The sequence below is a fragment of the Mus caroli genome, unplaced genomic scaffold (assembly GCF_978045245.1).
Source record: "Mus caroli unplaced genomic scaffold, Mus_caroli_1 scaffold_19, whole genome shotgun sequence".
In the NCBI taxonomy this organism is placed as follows: domain Eukaryota; kingdom Metazoa; phylum Chordata; class Mammalia; order Rodentia; family Muridae; genus Mus; species Mus caroli.
In genome coordinates this window covers 61,677,999-61,697,098 of record NW_028227274.1, presented here as the reverse complement: position 1 = coordinate 61,697,098, position 19,100 = coordinate 61,677,999, and the positions used below count along the sequence as shown (strand labels likewise).

Below are 19,100 nucleotides of genomic sequence, written 5' to 3'. Positions count from 1 at the left end.
AAGGCCACTAGGATGGATGAAACAGAAAAGGCAGAAGAAACACCACTCTGTCTTTAATTGTATTTTGATGTAGTGAGAAAAGTGGGCACTCAATATGCGAGGATAAACATAATTTATCCAGAGGCAGACATAGCCCATGTGACAGCTAATTCAACTATCTTTAGGGCAGCATGTCCTCCATGAGCTGCTCATGTTCCAGTAAACCTTTGTGAGGAAAAGAGCAGCAGGCTGGACCCCATGTGGCCCCAAGGCTGTATTTTTCAGACTCTGGTTTCATGTCTTGACTCTTTCTTCTTTCTTCAATAAAGGGGAAAGGCAGAAGGATCATGTTGGAGAGGGTGGGGTGGGGCACTATGTGCAAAAGGTAAGACCACAGGAGAAGACTAGGAATTCAGAGGGAAGAAGGCACGGGATTTGGAGATTAGAGAAATGGGCCTGAGATGAAGCCAGCCTGTGTTGGATTTCTCTCTAGGCCCCTTAGCTGATCTGTGAGTTGGTTACACTCTAGGCTGCCCAGGCTCCATAAGTCAGCTCCATTTTCTCAGTGTTATCCCCTCAGGTCCAGTTCTGCCTCCAGCAGAAGAGAGACTTTCCAGTATTGAACACACCTTAAGAGAGTGCTTGTGGGTGGGGCCTATAAGATTCTTCTTAGAGATGCCTGGGGCTCACCTGCTCTGAGTACTTAAATCCTTTACTCTGATAACACCCTGTGTTCTCTCTCTCTCTCTCTCTCTCTCTCTCTCTCTCTCTCTCTCTCTCTCTCTCTCTCTCCCCCTAAGGGGACTATTAAAGAGTGGGTGGCCTCTCAGCTTTGCTTGAATTTCACCAATATTATTAAAGTCCAAACACTTCTCTTCAGAATCGAAGCTTAGCCCAAGCTTAAGTTTGGGGAAATCTTTCATGAAGACAACCTGGTCCACTTAAGCAAATGTCTTCAATGATTTTAGTGCAAGAAAGTTCTCTCACATTTTCTGCTTTCTCCTTTGGCAGCCAGCCACTTAATTGGAGCCTCGTTTGATTTCCCAGATGGTAAATGTGTGTGGACAGGAATATTTTTCTCTTGTGTCTCCAAATAAATGTTATTTTTCCTTTGTGGGATATACGACTAAATTCAACTTCTTAGATCTTTTCTTTGCATATGTCCAATTGTTTGGTGTGTCCCTGCTCATGGGGGCCCAGACAAAGATGGTTTTAGTGGAGAAATGCCTCAACCAACTGTGGACAAGCATAACTCCCAGATATGCACATCACCCGCATGTACACATGCATCGGAATACACGTGTGCAATAAGGACTGCGGTATCATGCTATGGCATCTGCGATGCACACAGTGAGGCTAAGGTGGTGCACTAGGAGACCTCAGAGTACGTGTTCTCCATTCCCTCAAGGATGAGACCACTTTGCAGATCAAAAATACCCAGAGCCTCCTTCCTGTGGATAGTCATTCCCTGGCAGTTTCATAGCCCTTACCTGCCCTACAGTTGAACCAAGCTTTCAACAGAAGCATCTTACATTCATTAAGTATGTGCCATACGCTAAGCATGACTCTAAGTACTTTATATAAACTTTCCCATTTAAATATCAGGCCAATACAAGCAAATAGGGTACCATTAAAAATCCAATGGTGTTGATGAGAGGGAATTGAGGCTAAGGGATTTTGAAGACCACAAAGCGAAAAAGACAGTAAGCCTGGATTAATACGCAGCCATTCTTAACCACTGCCCACATCTCCTAAATGTTCATAGGGGTGCTTCCTGTGCTAGACACTGCTCTGAGAACTGGACAAAAAATCAGGAACAAAAATTAATGTTTGCAGCCCTTGAAGTTTCTGATCTAGTATGATAGACCTGTCAAAACACAAGTGTTCATACACACACACACACACACACACACACACACACACACACGAGAAAGAGAGAGAGAGAGAGACAGAGACAGAGACAGAGACAGAAGCAGAGACAGAAGCAGAAAAAACAGAGACAGAGAGATTAAAATGGATGGACAGCAGCTTAAGTGCGTCTCCCTAAAGTTTGTGTGCTAGAAGCCTGGTTTCAAGCATGGTGTTGTTAAAAATGGTGGTACCTTTATGAATAAGGAGTACTAGCACTGTCCCCTAAAGGGTGTCTTGGAATAATTATCCTGGGACCCCCTGTGAATCCTCACTTTCTCTCTAGCCTTGTGTCTTGCAATGTAACCTTCCTCTCTCTCACATTCCTACCAGGAGGATGTCATCCTCCACTTGATGATGGGGCCCTTGTCAGAGGAACATTGTACATCTGTACCTTCAGTGCCTAAAAGTCTATACGAAATGAACTTAAAAAAAAAAGAATAGGTACTTAACCTCAGAAATGTTATCATAGTAAGAGAAAATTGGACTCAAAGAGCATCATATGCTATGAATGAATGGTTTGCTGAAAACAGAGCCATGGGAAAGTGGGGAGGGAACAGAAGCTATAAGCATGGTAGTTAGAAGAGAATTCATTCTTGATGTGTCCTGAGATCAGGCTGAAGAACGGGAAGATAGGAAGAAAGAGTGTCCAAGAGACTAAGGCGTGTGAACTTGAACATAAACAAGAATGTAGTGTTCTCCCGTGGAGTGTATCCAGAGCCACTGACCCAGTGACCTGATATTGCTAAACACTGAGGGCCTTCAGCCGACAAAGGCTCATGTTGTGTGGCTTTGCCACCTTGCCAGGTCACTGGTTGCTCTGTAGCTTGTAGCCAAGGCTGTATTCAGAGCTTGCTGCTTGTTGTGAGCCAGTGGGACCTCTCCCAGAAGCCACAACCCTAGCACACATCCTACGCAGCTTGTGGCAGGTGACCCAATAACCAAAGGACCAACAGCATGCTCTCCAGTACTGTGTTTCCTACTTCCCCTCCTTTACCGTGCTTCCTCCAGGAGTCTCCATCATTTGTTCAAAATTCCTCTTGGACCATCCCCTAGGGCAACTGATCTGGGAAAGCAGACCTCATTAGTGTTGTGGAGTGTCTCACATTCTACCTGGATGGCCCTCATCCCAGTGACATTTCTCAGACTATCTGGGAAATCTATGTTACAACCTTACACTTGGAGATAAGGGTCAAGAGAACCACACTACTAATGAGAGTAGACGTTGTCATTGTACTGATTCATACACCTTTCAGTTACACAGGGTGTGGTCCTTGACAGACATTACTTCATTCTTTCACTATCTTTGTTTTAGCTAGCATATTCTTCCTTTAAGCATGCCTTCAATTGGGGTAGTCAGACCACATTGACAATGTGTCTTGCTCAGTTATGTCAGACAATGTTTTGTATGTCTGACCTCCTTATCCTCATGAAGTTTCAGTAGTTCTAAAACCACAGTCACATCCCATCATGGCCACATGTGGAAGACTAAATCCAGGAGTAGGTCCAATTTCCCTGGTGACTCATCTCACTTCCCAGAGGACCCGATGGCCTTTGTACCACCCAAACAGTTTCATGTTTTTTAAAGAATCCCAGCACTAGTGCTATGTATTATTTTAAAAAGATGAGGGATCAGCAATAGATCTGAGTTTGCAACTTCAAGACCAGTGTCGTCTGGGCAGGAGGAGTCTGACGGCTTCCAGACAGAGTCTTTCCCTCTTTGGCTCTTAGTGGAGTGGTAAGCTGGAGCCTTTCCTCTGGCTGCATTCCTACCTAACCCCCAGGAATGATTTGCAAACTAATGAGATAATGTCTGAGAAGCACTATGCACTCTTAAGAGAAAGGAACCAGATAAAGACAGGACATGAGTATGACTGTTCTGCTGCTCGCTTGTCCTGAAGGCTACTGGGAAATGGAGGAAGCTGCTTTTCCCTTACCCAAGATGCTGACAGATCCCTGCTCTCTGGAGACACTAGGGGCCCACCATTCCCTCTGGCCACACACCACCACGCAACATCTTCTTTATTCTAGGGAAAACAAAATATAAAAAAAAAATTAGTGATTCACCTGAGGTTATTCAGTTTCTGAGTGCACTGACTGGTATTGAACACAGAATGATAAACTGTTCCCTGGACACCCTCACACACACATACTATTCCTCTGCTGAAAGCATAAAAGGACTTCTTCAGGTCCCACTTTCCTTATGAGGTGGTTCTAGAGCAGTGGTTCTCAGCTTGTGGGTCACAATCCCTTTGGGGGTTGAACATCCCTTCCATAGGGGTCTCCTAATACTATCAGAAAATACAGATATTTACATTATGATTTATAAGAGTAGCACAATTACAGTTATGAAGCAGCAATGAAAGCCAAGTTATGGTTGGGGGGGGGGTCACCACAACATGAGGAACTGTATTAAAGGGTCACAGCATTAGGAAGGTTGAGAACCACTGTGGCAGGTGGAAGGGATTCAGCACCAAGCATCTATAGTCATTCCTAGGGGTTTTCGTTTCTTAGTCCCACCTCCAAATTCTGTGCACAAGTCAGGTGCGATGATTTAATTTCAGCACTTGGGGAGGCAGAGGCAGGTGAAACTGCAAGTTCAAGGACAGCCTAGTCTAAATAGCAATTTCCAGGACAGCCAGGGTTACAATGTGAGATTCTGCCTCCAGAAAGAAGGAATGAAGAAAGGAAGGAAGGTTGGAAGGAAGGAAGGGAGGGAGGGAGGGAAGAAGGTAGGAAGGAAGGAAGGAAGGAAGGAAGGAAGGAAGGAAGGAAGGAAGAAAGGAAGGAAGGAAGGAAGGAAGGAAGGAAGGAAGGAAAAGAACAACAAGAAAACCCCCAATCCCTCTGTGCTCAAGAGCCCCTGTATGAATGTGGGTTGGTATTATGTATTAATGTATTAATGTGGTGTTGTATAGAGGGGCTCCACAGTTCACCTCCACCACAGGGTATGATTAGTTCCTATACAGGATGCATTTCCTGAAGTCCTGAAGGCACTGTGGGGTAATGGGAAGACTTGGTCTAGAGTCTGTCCTTACCTTTGCCTCATATTAGCTGTGAGACCTGGACCAGACCATGAGCCTCCATGATGCAGCCACCGTGCTAATTGGTAATGAAGAAAGAAGTAATCTGATAGGAAGAGTGGCAACCCAATAGCCTGCGGCTTTCCCCAGAATGCACCACGAGCTCCCTATAGTCTGCGGCTTCCTCCAGAATGCACCGGGAGCTTCCTATAGCTATAGCGTGCAGCTTCCCCAGAATGCACCTGGAGCTCCCTTGCCACTGTGTTCTTCTTTGTAATGAAAAAAAAAAGTTGGACCAGAGACAGAACTGATATCTTACATACATTCAAGTTGCAGTGAAAAGGAATTCAGTGGTTCACAATGAGTACAGCCATCCCTCAGTATCTTGTATCGTCAGGGTTGATCTCAGCCCCTCTTGCAGCTTCATGGGTAGCAAAATTCACAAAGGCTTGATGCCTCGTATGAAATAGCAAAGTGCTTGAATGTCACTGAGACAGGACTCCCATGTAATTCATATTATCTCTCTGTACTTCTAGCATGCGTACCATCATATAGCTTATGCAAACAGTTGCTACTGTGTGGCATTTAGACAGTGCTGGTAATTAGAAGGTTCATGTATGTTCAGATTCCAGACAATTTCTTTTTCCAAGTGTTTTCCATGTGGGATTGGCTGACTCAGGAGCTACGGAACTGTAGACTGAGATGCTGGGGATGTTAGGGTCCTGCTATACCATCCCAGATGTCCATTCTGAACTCTTGGTGTGAAAAACAATGCATGACTGTTTGGTTAAGCCACTGTAGAAAGGTCTCCCTAACAACAATTATTTCATCAGATAGTACAACGATGAATGAAATATTTAAGAAGCAATTGAAATATATTGAAACATCATTAGTGATGTTCCTTGTGTTAAGTCGGTATCATGAATTCATTTATTAGGTAAGATACTTTTTACACATGTGTGAGTAAAACCATATGTGCACAATCACTTTCATATTCAGATAAATGATAGACTCTGTGTGTATCTATGTATATGATCTATAACTTGACAGTTATTCCTATGAAGCACACAATGATTCTGGGTCTGTGTGATTGACAGAGGTGGAATTGGATTTCAGGGCAACCACTGTAGGTTTCAAAATAACCAGATGTTCAACTCGTCTGGATATTTGTTATTAAAGGAAGCAGCTTGAGTTCTCATGAGCTGTTTGTAGGATTATAACCAGGTATAAAAAGACTGTGTGCCTAAAGGGACCACTATACTGAGAGTCAGTGGTCTATTTCTACATGTTTATCTTAGAGAAATGAATTCATATGTTCTCCAAAATACTTGCATAAGAATATTCAGAGTGGCTGCATGGATAAAACTCTACTAGGAAATAATTTAAAGCAAAAAGGAAGCTGCACAAAAATAACCAACTTGCAACCCGGGAGGATCAGCCTCACTACCCGGGAGGGTCAGCCTCATTACTACCGGAAGCACTATCACAAGGGGAAAGGATGGGAACTGCCTCACGGGACACAGGAAACCCGGTGCAGAACCCGCTCGGGTTCACTTATGCAAATGAATGCTGTTCATGTGCTCAGTTATCGCTGGTCATCTTCAAATCAAAAGGGACTGTAGTCACACCCATGCCTGACCAGCTGACATGAACAAATGCTGATAGTTCCCACTCCTCTGGTAGTTCTAGACAGCACAATGACATCTTTCCACCTGCTTTCTTGGCGGCTGGGAAGAGAGCCATACTCAAGGAAGGGAGGCAAAGTTGAAGTTGTCCTAGAAAGGGCATGCAAGTGGAGTCTGAGGTCAGCATGTTGCTTGTGCTCTAGTCTGAACTTTAGTCACAGTTGGTCTTGTACAGCAGTTCTTAGAGACTCGGCTTTGTTTAAAGTTCACAGCTGTATTCAAAAACCAAACCAACAACAACAAAAAACCTAAAGTGGAAACACTGAAAATTCAGATGGAAGAAAATATACAGTTTTTGCTTTTAAGGTGTGAAATATCACCCAAAGAAACAACCAGGGTTCATCTCTGATGCACACAGTACTGTGAGCGAGTCTGATGGAGGTGATAGAGCACCGTGTGAGTGTCCGATGGAGGTGACACTGAGCTAAGGAAGTGCTTTCAGGCATTGCATAATTCTGTTCACAGAAGCGAATTTCATGAGCAAACATAACTAATGGTAGGATTCACTGGATTGAATTTCTGAAAGCCATTGGTAGACATTTAAAGATCCCTGAACCAGGGGTTTGGAGAGATGGGTATAGTGTGAACTTCTCTAACTTGAGAACTTGAGTTCGGATCCCCATCACCCAAATGAAAATCTGGGCATGGAACTTTGCTCCGGAATCCCAACCCTGGGCAACGAAGACAGGAGAATCCCAAGGACTCCCTGGACAAACTCGTCTCAAAGGATGAGGTGAAGGGTATTAGAAAAAGATACCCAACGTTGTGGACTCCACGCACAGTGAGCATCCCCCTCGTGTTCTCAGCCAGAGGCTTGAGCAGAGCAATCATCGATGATAACAGTCTGCTGCCCCAGCCACCACTGTGTTTGACTTCAGAAGGGCGTGTGTATAGGGCTGTAGCGGAGCCAGGCTGTGCGGAGCATGGGCGAGCCAGGTAAGCACACCTTTGTAGCGGGGAGGTGAGGAGTCAGCCTTACCCTGGGAAACAACGTTTTCCCTTTGAATCAGAATCTCCTCAAATGCAGAAAAGGAGTTGAGGGCGTTCCTCCAAAGAATCAAAACCTCTCCCAGGACCACTTACCTTTTGATGAACTCCTCAGTCAGATACTGACGTCCACAGGCAAAGACCGTGGAAAGAGAAGGGGGAACAACAGACTCTCATTTCACATTCTTTCAGCTCTTTCTTATTTATTAGTAGCTAAGGTCAGAAAACTCACAGAGTGTAGCCCTATCAAAAAGCAAACAATACAATTCATAAAACACACTGGCTATTTTGTTAAGAACAAAATGTACATGTTTGTGCCAGCTTTAAAATACAAACTGATTCTATTATGTGCTGGTTTGAGTAAGAATGACTCCTTAGGTTTGTTTATTTATTTATTTTTATATTTTAATTTTATATTTATATTTTATTTTAATATATTAAATAATATACAGACACACACAAACATATACACACACACACACACACACACATATATATATATATATATATATATATATATATACATATGTGTGTATATATATATGTATGCTTAGGGAGTGGCATTGGTTAAAAGTACCAGGAGGTGTGGTCTTGTTAGAGAAAGTGTACGATGGGGAGTGGGCTTTGGGGTTTCAAAAGTCCAAGTCAGGCCCACTGGCTCTCTCTTTCTGTTTCCTGAATATCCACATGTAGAAGAACCCAGAGCTCCTTCTCCAGCACCAAGTCTGCCTATGTGACATCATTCCTGCCATCGCTGGTAATGGACTAGACCTCTGAAACTATAAGCCAGCCCCAGTTAAATGTTGGCCTTTATAGGAGTTGCCTTGGTCATGCCATCCTTTCACAACAATGAAAAGCTAACTAAGACAGAAGTTGGTACCAGGGACTGGGTTTTTGCTGTCATAGGCCTGACTGTGCTTTTGTTTGGAGCAATGTAGATTTTGGGACTTTGGAAAGCCTTAATTGGGGCTTAATGAATGCATCATCCTAGTAAAAGCACTGAAGACAGTGGTGCTGAGGGTGATTTGAACTGTGAGGGCCTGGCTTAAGAGGTTGTAAAGGAGAGGAATTTTAGTGTGTGGCCTAGTGACTGTTCTTGTGATATTTTGGTGACGAATCTAGCTGCTTTTTGCCCTTGTCTGAAAAGTCTGTGAAGTTGAAGTTGCCTTGGAGACCCCATGATGTCAGAGAAGTCATAGCTGTGGGATACCTGCCAGAGAGGCTGCTAACAGGGAGTGGAAACAGCCCAAGAGAAAAAAATTGTGTCGTAGTCAACAAAGCTTAAAGGAGTTGGTCTTCCAACTTTTAAACACTGTTGAGTCTCTAATAGACTATGGGGACCTTCAAAGTTGGACTAAATGCATGTTACATTATGTTATGGCTACAAGCCTATGGGGGTCAGGGAGTAGAATGTGGTAGTTTAAGTAGGTTTGGCATCCATAGATTCATGTGTTTGAATGCATGGCTCACAGGCAATGGTACTATTTGAAGGTGTGGCCTTATTGTAATAAGGTCTTGTTATGGTCTTGTTAGTGGCCACGTGTCACTGCGGGTGTGAGCTTTGAGGTCACCTATGTTTAAGCTCTGCCCACTGTGGAATTTTAGTTTCCTTCTGGCTGCCTGTGGATCCAGATGTAGAACTCTCAGCTCCTCAGCACCATGTCTGCCTGCGTGCTGCCATGCTTCCCATCATGTTGATACCATTATCAACCTCTGGAACTGTAAGTCACTCCTAACTAAAGGGTTTCCTTTCCCAGAGTTGTCTTGGTGACGTTGTCCACCCCCAACAGTGAAACCCTAAAACAGGCCCACATTTTACTCTGCTCTAGAGCCCACAAACTGTGGAGCCCCCTGGACTCATTTGAGATGGGAGAGCAAATATCACACGGTGACTAAAATTGTCAGTGTTTTGGGGATGGGTATCACTAAAAACTCAAAATTTGGAAAAGACCACTGGCTGAAATTAAACAAATGGATACCACACTTACCTTGAAGATTCTGCCAGTTGACTGAGACTCATTAGAACTCTGTGGTTGAGAGTCATTTCTAGGTTGGGAGATGTTACTTGTAGGAACCTGGTTCCATGTGTCCAGGTCATAGCCATTGCCTTTGGCTCAAAGGTAAAGCCCTTTAAGCTCTTTGAGACGAGAGCTGTGTTTTATGTCAGCAAGACATACCCCTGATGAATGATCAGTTTTAATTTTATAGCACATTTCATTTTTGCATGCTCAAGTTTTCCAACTCTATTAGTAAGATATAAGTAAAAGGATTTCATCCTTTACTGGAAATGGGGCAATGATCCTGTGAGCTGCCTGATTACAGTAATGCAAGGAAGAGAGGGTACAAGGACCATTGCCTGCTGAAGGAGGAGGGTACAGGGGCCCATGCCTGCTGAATAAGGAGGGGCACAAGGACTATTGCCTGCTGAAGGAGGAGGGGTACAGGGACCCTTGCCTGCTGAAGGAGGAGGGCCAAGAAACCCTTGCTTGCTGAAGGAGGAGAGGCACAGGGGCCCTGGTCTGCAGAAGGGGGAGGGGCACAGGGGCCCATGCCTGCTGAAGGAGGAGGGTCAAGGGGCTCTTGCCTGCTGAAGGAAATGAGATGCAGTATCCTCAGCTGTCAAAGGATTCTGATTTGGAGGATTTTGCTATAAACCTGGGGAAAAGAGACTTCAGTGATGGGTCACTGCTCAGGTCTCAATACAAATAAGAAAAGTACTTCATGTGGGTGAGATGAATCTCGGAGAAACCAAAGATGCCTATCTCATCATTGGGCTAGCTAAAGAAAATCTGATACTGACCATAGAGAAGCCATACTGGATCATTCCTTCTCAAAATCTATCGACACCTAGGCTTTGTCTCTTTGCCTTAGATGGCCACGCCTTACTCAGAATCATTTAGGCTTCCCACCTGGGAGTAAGAGGTAAGTAAGAATCATTTAGGCTTCCCACCCTGGGAGTAAGAGGGCCACATGAATGCCCTTCAGACCTACGAAGGAGCACTCACTGGGTACAGTGTTGCTTCAGGTCAGGGAACACGTGGGTGTGTGGTCTATGCTCACAGACAGCACCATAGCAGGAGGAAGCATACAGAGGTCAGATGACCACTGTGGAGTGCCAGAGATACAGTGGCACAGATCTTTCAGTATTCCTGGTGAGAAATTAGGACTGCTCCCTCTCCACTGCAAAGACTGAGGACTAAGGAGCAAAGTGGAGGCTTCTAGTCCTGCCTCACAATGTTCCTGTGAACATTGCCTGCTTGTGTCTGGTATCCTGATTGTTTAGCTAGTGGCCACTACTGATGTTACAACTTAAGAGCAAAGAAATATAATATAGTTGTTATATTATGTCACATTAAGTGCAACCTAGAGGTGACACAGAATGGAGCCACTATGGCCTTTGGGATGTTCTCCACTCTTTCTTCATGAAATGATGTTTGTTGGTTTGTTTGTTTTCTCTCTCCTCATCTAGATAAACTGTCTATTCAACAAATACTCAGTATCTATTCTAGGCCCCATCCTGCTTTAATTCCCTGGGAGACAATGAGGAGCAGAACACAGTGTAGGCTCTCACGGAGCAATGTTCTGATAAAGCTATCGTCACTGCAAGGTGCAAGAAACACCCCCTTTCCCAGAGACCTGATCCTTCAGTCCTCCTCCAGTTGGTTATATCTCCCTAAGTGCCTAATACTTTTTGCATAGATGTTTCTCTTAATTATTTATACGTACTGGTAGATGCCTGACTGTCCTTAGTGAATGGCCACTTTAAGAAGGCAGGAATATGTTGGTTCTGCCCACTGCTGTGTGTCAGAGCCCACCATCCTGTCCTTAGCTTGCTTGAATGCTTGCTGAGTGTCTCTAACTGCAGGCTTTCTCTAAATGTAGGAGCATTTTAAAATACTTCAGCCAAAAGGTGGCACTGTAGGGAAGTAAAAGAAGCTGCTAACTGGCCATCTGCACGGTCAGTTCCTGAGGGCTCTTCCTGGTCTTAGTTATGGGCTAATGCCAGTCTAGTTATTAACTAGGAGTACGGTAATCCTGGCCTTATATTAGCCTATGTGTTTACATATAGCTGAAATCTTTTAAGTTGATTAATGAATTTAAACAGCCTCCATTCACTAGCCATATCTGACTTGTTAAAGGGGTTCAGATGAAGTTCTAAATCAATATGCCTGGAATCCAATTTACCCCAAAACATGCACGCATTAACTTATAATATCTAATAGGACATGGGAACACACGCTTTTCTTGTTTCAGTGGTTGTCTAGAAAAGGAAAACTATGAAATTATTACAGTTCACTGCTAAATGATTTTGCAAATTTCAGCACCTTCTTGTGAAACTTTCTCAGAGTTCGATAAGGCCTTCTGGGCAAAATGAAATTATAACTGACAGCCTCTTTAAAGGTTTCAGGAGCCAATTCTCAGAGTACAGCCAGGCAAACCCAAGATAAAAATCTACTTCTGATATAGGTTATAAATAATGAATGGTGCTTTCATATTTTAGCATAGGCCACCTGGGTGCCTGTGGTGCCCAAGGCTAGTCACCACATACAACACTGTGTCTCCTCCACAGACTCACAATCTTTTTTGCTATGTATTTATTTTACAGCAAAAATAAAAGTATATAGGCTGTTAGTTTTACATGAAATCTCACCTCTCTCTCCCTCTCTCCCTATTGTGTGTGTGTGTGTGTGTGTGTGTGTGTGAGAGAGAGAGAGAGAGAGAGAGAGAGAGAGAGAGAGAGAGAGATGAAAGGATGCTGATAAAATACAATTCATTTGGAAGTAGTATTTGTTTTGTGGTCCACTTTACAGGTGAAATCAGGGCTTACTGACCAGCTGGAAAGATAATGTACCCACCTGTCAGGTGATTAATTTATGAAAGTTTTTTGAGAAACAGATACAAAATAAACAATTGGCTTCAGATTTGGGGTCCACATTATATCACAAACTGCAATAAAGGTCAGGATGTGAACTGTCTGCAAACCCAGTAGGAAGTTTCTTCTAAGATCCAGATGTCAGAAAGGGTGGATTTCATTGTTGACTATTCAGCAAAGCTTTTATGGGGCGACTTCCTAACAGAACAGAGCAAGATTATGTCTCCTACAAATCATCAGAGACTGTCGAAGGCTTTAAGTTTTGAGCATGTTGAAAATAAATGGAGTTGTAAATTTTAAATTGTTAGTTTTAAAAAGTTGTGGCCTTGCAATCTCTCCATAATCTCTTGGTAGTTACGTGGGATTGGCTCCAAGCCCCACCATGTTGGTAGTTATAAGACACACCCATGCACTGCAGAGTCTGAGGATCTCCAACTCTTGATGTGAAAAGGCATAGAACTTGCAGATGACCTATGCACAATTTCTTGCCTTAATCTCCAAATTACTGCTGATATCTAATACAATGTAAATACTACACACGGATATTAATTGTATACTTTAAAAAAAATAATGACAAGCCAGAAGTTTGTACCTGTTCAGTGCAGTCACAATTTTCTTTTAAGATAAATTTTAAAAATGCAACTGGTGGTTTTGTGTTATAAGTGCTTTTGATCCAGTCCCCATGTTTTCTTAAGAACAAAGCCAAAATCTGTGTGGCCCTTAACAGGATTAATGTACAAAGAATACTGTTCCTTACCAAAGCAATGACAATTATTATGAAACCACAGCAATGTATATGTTAAAATATTATATTGGTACACAGCAAGGAAAGCACGTATCATCAGTGTGAGAAGGCATCTACTTTCCCTTGGCAAGGAACTCCAAATTCTCCATCGGCTGGGTGGCGCCAATGGATTTTGGCAGGATTCAGTGGGGGAAAAATGCTGGGTTGACAACCTACATTTTCCCTGTAGAGACAACACTTTATAAAGTTAGCTTGTAGATAGTAGCTGCCCTTTAAAAGACCTTTCAAAGATGCTAACAGAATACCTGAGAGGGGGGATTGGAAGAGATCATTGCCTGTTGGATTGATAGAGGAAACTGACTCCAGGATGAAGATTACATTTCTCTATACATATGCTAAAACATATATACGTATACTAACAAATCAACACACATATAAACTACACACACACACACACACACACACACACACACACACACACACGGCAAGTAGTATATTTCAGGCTGCTGCCAGCATACGCAGTGAAAAGAGTTCTTGACACTGCAGAGGTGGGTGTTGATGGCTATCAAGCATCTGTATAGTGTGCACGTGTTGGAGTGAGTGAGGCTTTTGGAAGGCTTCCTGTTTGCTTGAGTGAGGCCTTTGGGAGGCTTGCCACTGAGCTCTCTTGAAGATTTGCTAGTTTACGAGAAGCGGTTTGGAAAACAGCATTTGAAGTCAGAAAGGAACAGACCCTCTGCGGTCTGAAAAGATAGGTCATTGAATGTGCTCCGGTCAACAGGAGGCCACGTGGAGCAGTTTGCAGTGTTGTCTGTGGGAGTGCTTCAGGTGTTAAACCTACCTTCCCGACAGGGCAACTGAAGCTCCCTTTCATAGTGGACACCAGGGAGAAGCAGAGAGGATGAACTGGAGAGCCGACTGACCCTGTGGTTCCAGGATTCCCAAAATAATTTTTACTGAATGACACTGTCAACCCCCAATACAGCACCAAACCAAATTTAAAAACACAAATGGGGCTGTAGAGATGGCTCAGCAGGTAGGAGCACTGACTACTTTTTCACAGAACCCAGGTTTGGTTCTCTGCATACACATAATAGCTTACAACCTTTCAAAACACTGGTTCTAGGGGATCTGCTACCTTCTTCTCGCCTCACGGGCCACTGGGCATGCTTATGGTGCATATACATACATACATGAAGGAAAATGCTTATATAGCTAACACAAAAAGATAACCCCTCCCTCCCTCCCTGTCTGTCTGTCTGTCTGTCTCTGTCTCTGTCTCTCTCACACACACACTGAGAGAGAGAGAGAGAGAGAGAGAGAGAGAGAGAGAGAGAGAGACTGTGAATACTGTTTTCTCTTTTCTCTCTAAGTGCTGTACACATTTTTTCTTTATATGTGTAGCATTCCATCAAATGGGTTTTATTATTTTACTTTACTTCTAGATGAAAAAGTCAAGACCCCAGATAAGATGAAAGCACCATTCACCAGTCAAGATCTAGACCCGAGCTTACTCCTTTCTCTGTGCTAAACTTGCAACTGAGCGTTAGAACAATATGCCCAGGACTGCTCTGTAAGGTTTACTTTGTCAGCACAGCAAGTCGGGGGCACAGGGGCTGAAAGCTACTGAGTAAGTGAGATCCTGAACAAGGACCCATAAGCTGATAGGCTGGGAGTCCTTGAAAAGAAGCCTGTCTAGACGGTGGACCCTACTCCTCAAGGTATAGAAGATAATTACTGGAAATAGTTTTTACTGGTTATTGATATATATGTACCAGCCAGTCCACGTGGGAATTCATCCTCAGAGGGTAGATTTGGTTTGGTGATGATGGTGCAGAATCTCCCTTTAATGCATGTTTTTCGGGGTTCTGGTATGTAAATGAAGTTACTGAATGATTCTCTAACATGACCGTAGAGCTAAGCACCTGAGGGCTTTAAAAATATATGTAGTGTGGACCCATACCAGACTAATTAAGTCAGAGTTTCAGGGAGTGTGGAGACTGCCTGTTAGGATTTTCACAAAGCTCTGCAGGCAGTTCCAGCTAGAGCCAGAACAGAGTACTTCAATCCGACCTTGTCTAGACATCTGGAACTTCCTCTTCAGGGCAGATGTTGGAAGTCTAGTTAGCAGCCATCGTGACAGAGAAAGCAAGAAGTGTACTTGGTAAGACATCTGCATGTCCTGCTATGTCTCCACTTAGGCATCTCAAAGTAGGGATTTTGAGGAAATTAGACAGTTGATGGTATGGTAAAGCCATAAAAGAAACACGGAAAATAGTCCGAGAAAACGAGATGCATGTCTTGATACAACGTTATTTTAAATTAAGGGCGATGCTTTTTTAGGACCTAAGAACAGGCTATACCACTGCACGATACACAGAACATTTCCTGGGAGCTTAATCATGTTTCTTTCTTAAGGCTTTACTTTTGGGCTCTTGCCTGAATGAGGAGTTTCCTTAGGATGCCAGCTCATATAGATGGCCTATGTTACCAGGCGTCTTCACAAACTGTTTTTAAATTTCTCTGTATTAGGGAATTGATGAAGGCACCTGTACTCGAGGTGGAAGCTTACTGCATCTCAGAAAAGATAGAGTCATCTATATGGTTTAAGTGACAGGGTGTTAATCCAAGAACCAAGAATTGCCCACTTTTATTGGTCTATCCCATTAATCGATCATTCCAACCTTTACAGTCAGCACAAGCCCTGAGGACTACTGAGGAGGGGATGTCTAATGCTTCCTACCACGCTGGCCCATAGGCCTGATGGACCGGTGTGGTCCCCCATACATTCACATGCATGGTCACCTCCCTCCTGGTTCCGACAGCTCCCCAGCACACGCCACCAAAAAAGACTTCATTTTTAGATAATAGAAAACCAGAGACCCAGGTCCACAGGAGTCTCCCAGTCAGATTTGACTAGGTTTTGCCTACAAAGCAATTAAATAGGAGGCTATTGGGAGAACATTTCCACTATCATCATACAGGAATACCAATACGCAAGAAACAAAACTATAGGCACACTTGGCGGGGCCTTCTGCTGAGCTTGGGGTGCAACCGGGACGCGCCCCACGCCGGTGCGGGGCGCCTACTTCGCCTGGCACGCGTGGGCGGGCTCGGCGCTGCTAGGAGCCGCCTTCCTATTGGCCCTGGGACACGTCGGTCCGGGAGTGAGAGCTTGCAAAGTTTCATTGAAGGTGGAGGAGCTCGCGCCCTCCGGGGAGCCCGGGCTGCTTGGCTCGGGAGAGGCTGCTCCGCCTGTTGGGGACGCGGGGACCTCTGCAGGGCTCCTGGGCTTTCTTTTCTCACTAAAGTCGCGGTGGTGGCGCCGCGCGCTCCGCGTCTGGGTCTTGGTTCCGGCCCAGACTCGCTCAGCTCCTCACGGGGAGGACTGGACTCGCATCCCCGCGGGCTGGCAGCGCGACCCCGCCGTGAAGGGAATGTTTCTCCGCGCCCTGCAACTGGCGCCCGGCTCTCTCTGGCCTGAAGCTTGGGGGCGCTGAGGCTGAGCGGAGCAGCGATCCGCCCGGAGGCTGGGGCTCCAGGACGCGGCTTCCAGGGCGCCCGGCGGGTCTTTAGCGCACCCGGAGCGCCGCAGTCCGCGTGGACATTGGAGCCGGGGCTGCGCCGCCCAGACTCGCTTACTTCGGAAGGGTTCAGCTAGAAACTCTCGGTCATCCCGGAACGCCATCTCCAGAGCAGGCAGAGGACAGCTAGCCTCCTCCATCCCCTCTCCTCGCCGCCCCCATTCTTCTCCACTCCCAGAGTGTCCCTCCCTTGGTTCCTTCCCAGGCGACCCCTGGAGCCGCTGCCTCTGGATTCCGATTCCACACTTCATGGGCGGGCCACAGGGGCTCGGGCGCCTGGTTAGGTGGCTGCCTGGAGCCCCGTGAGCTGCGCGGCTCCCGCCCGTCGAGCGCGCCCTCGGGGCAGAGAGCGCCGCGCCAGCCGACGCGATGCCAGGGTGGCTACGAGCCGCCGGGCGCACGAGGCCCTAGGTAGACATGGGCCTGACATCCCAGCTCTAGGGACCCCTGAGCGTCGCCCTACTGCTGCTCGGACTAGCAAGGTCCCACGACACGATGGCTTCGGAAGTGGTGTGCGGGCTGATCTTCAGGCTGCTGCTCCCCATCTGCCTGGCAGTAGGTGAGTGTGGTGTGCTCATGGAGGTGACTAAGGAAAGAAGATGAGTGGGCGCCTGGGAGAAGGCTTCCTCACAACGTGAAGGGATCTTAGCTCTGCGGGATTCGGTTCTGAGGGACACTGCTGCGCAGGCTGAGTGGCAGGGGCTTCAGATGTGCGCTCTTTGTAGTGTGACAGACCTGCGCTTTAACTTGGCAATGCAGCGCTCAGGATCAGGATCTTCGTTAGTCGGTTCAGGTAACCAGAATAGAAGTGCTGTGGGGATCCGGTCAGTTGAATGGAAGTCTCCTGGACTTCCTGTAGAGGATGTGTATAAAGGATGCTAGTAGGGTTGGAAAGTGATTGTAGACAAGCGACCCTCTCTTCTATAAGACTAGTAACAGACTTTGAGAGGATACCACCACCCCTGCAGACTTCCCAGATGCTCAGCACATTGTGCGACCAGAAGGGACTCAGGTTATCTCTCCACCAGCTTAAACTCCAGTAATCAAATCGGGAGAAGTAAACAGTAAGAGAAGTAAAAAGAAAAGGATAGATGCGGGGAGGAGAAACTGCCTTGATGATTCTGTATTTTACCTCCACAATAGTCTCCGTTCACAATAAAAGGGGCTGGATGTTGAGGCGATAGACAATCAGACCTAATCCTGCCCTTCTGGCCACAGCCTTTTCCAGATATTTAAAGGATTAGAAAATGGAACTCACTCCTTGGGACAGACCAGTCTAAGGAAGTCCCTTGGAGAGCTTCATCCTCTGTGGCTCCGGAAAGTTAGGAAGAGGGTATCTGTTTAAAGATCACAGCAGCTGCAGGAGTCTTCACCCAGTGTCAAATTCAACCCTAGTCTTTAAAAATCGCAGAGCTCCAAAGCTTGGCTTTCCATCTGCTCCCGCAAGAGCTAGAAAATAGAACACAGTAGCAGGTTTTGCATTTATAAAGAGATCTTTGCTTTCCCACAAAAGGAAACTTTTTGTTTGTTTGGTCTGTTTTTGAATCTTGACAGAATTTGATGACTGGGGATTTCAAGTGTTCTATTTGCTCAGGTAATTGGACTAGAGTTCTGGAGTTTGGGTGTCTGTAGGAATAACAACGTTAGCTAGAAGCCTCAGGGAAACTTAGGTGCCCAAAACTATTCTGGTTCTGGGAGAGGAGAACGCAGCAAGGCAATGTCCCAGGTGCTTCTGGAGGTGCTGCAGCTAGCACTGACAGGCTGCTCTCCATCTAGACTGGTGAAATTCCAGGTTCCAGGCTGGGCCATTTGGTCAGTGGCCTTGTTCAGGAGGGAGCAGAGCTTCCTCAAAACCCAGGAGAACTTCCCCCTGCTAGTTTTGAAAGCCAATATGAAAAGCTTCTGCGAGGTGCACAGCGTACAGGTGGTGCCTCTGTTTCTGTCTCTTCTCTTCCACGCACCTGATGCCTTCCAATTGGATTTGATAATTGGAAGCTAGTTAGGTCTCCAGTTCAATAGGAAGTTTTCGTTTAAGAGGTGTGGCCTTTGGGTCAGAGGCTGCTCTCATCCCTTCTCCAAGCCTCTTTACCTCATCTCTGTGCTTCCTCAGCTGCATCCCTCTCTTTCCTCTATTGCTCTAAGTTGTCTCTTCCCTTGCCCGGGGCAGCAGTTTTGCAGAGACTGTTGGAAGAGTTAAACAGGTGGCCACCTACAGCCATCTGGATCCACCCGTGAAATGAGAGCTGGGAATGGTCCCTTGATTGCCTGCTGTCTTGTCTAGGGTTGGGGCTTCTGCAGGACCCAGCTCACTGCCCC

At 45.5% G+C, this 19,100-nt stretch overlaps 1 protein-coding gene across 1 annotated transcript in view; it reads left to right on the top strand.

Annotated features, from left to right (window-relative positions):
- The first annotated feature begins 16,438 nt into the window (after positions 1 to 16,438).
- Positions 16,439 to 19,100, top strand: part of Piezo2 (piezo type mechanosensitive ion channel component 2) — a 369,017-nt gene continuing 366,355 nt past the window's right edge. Inside the window, exon 1 of the mRNA XM_085833455.1 lies at positions 16,439 to 17,343. Coding sequence (XP_085689581.1) covers positions 17,280 to 17,343 — 64 coding nt within the window. The 5' untranslated portion in view covers positions 16,439 to 17,279. The remainder of the gene's footprint in view (positions 17,344 to 19,100) is intronic.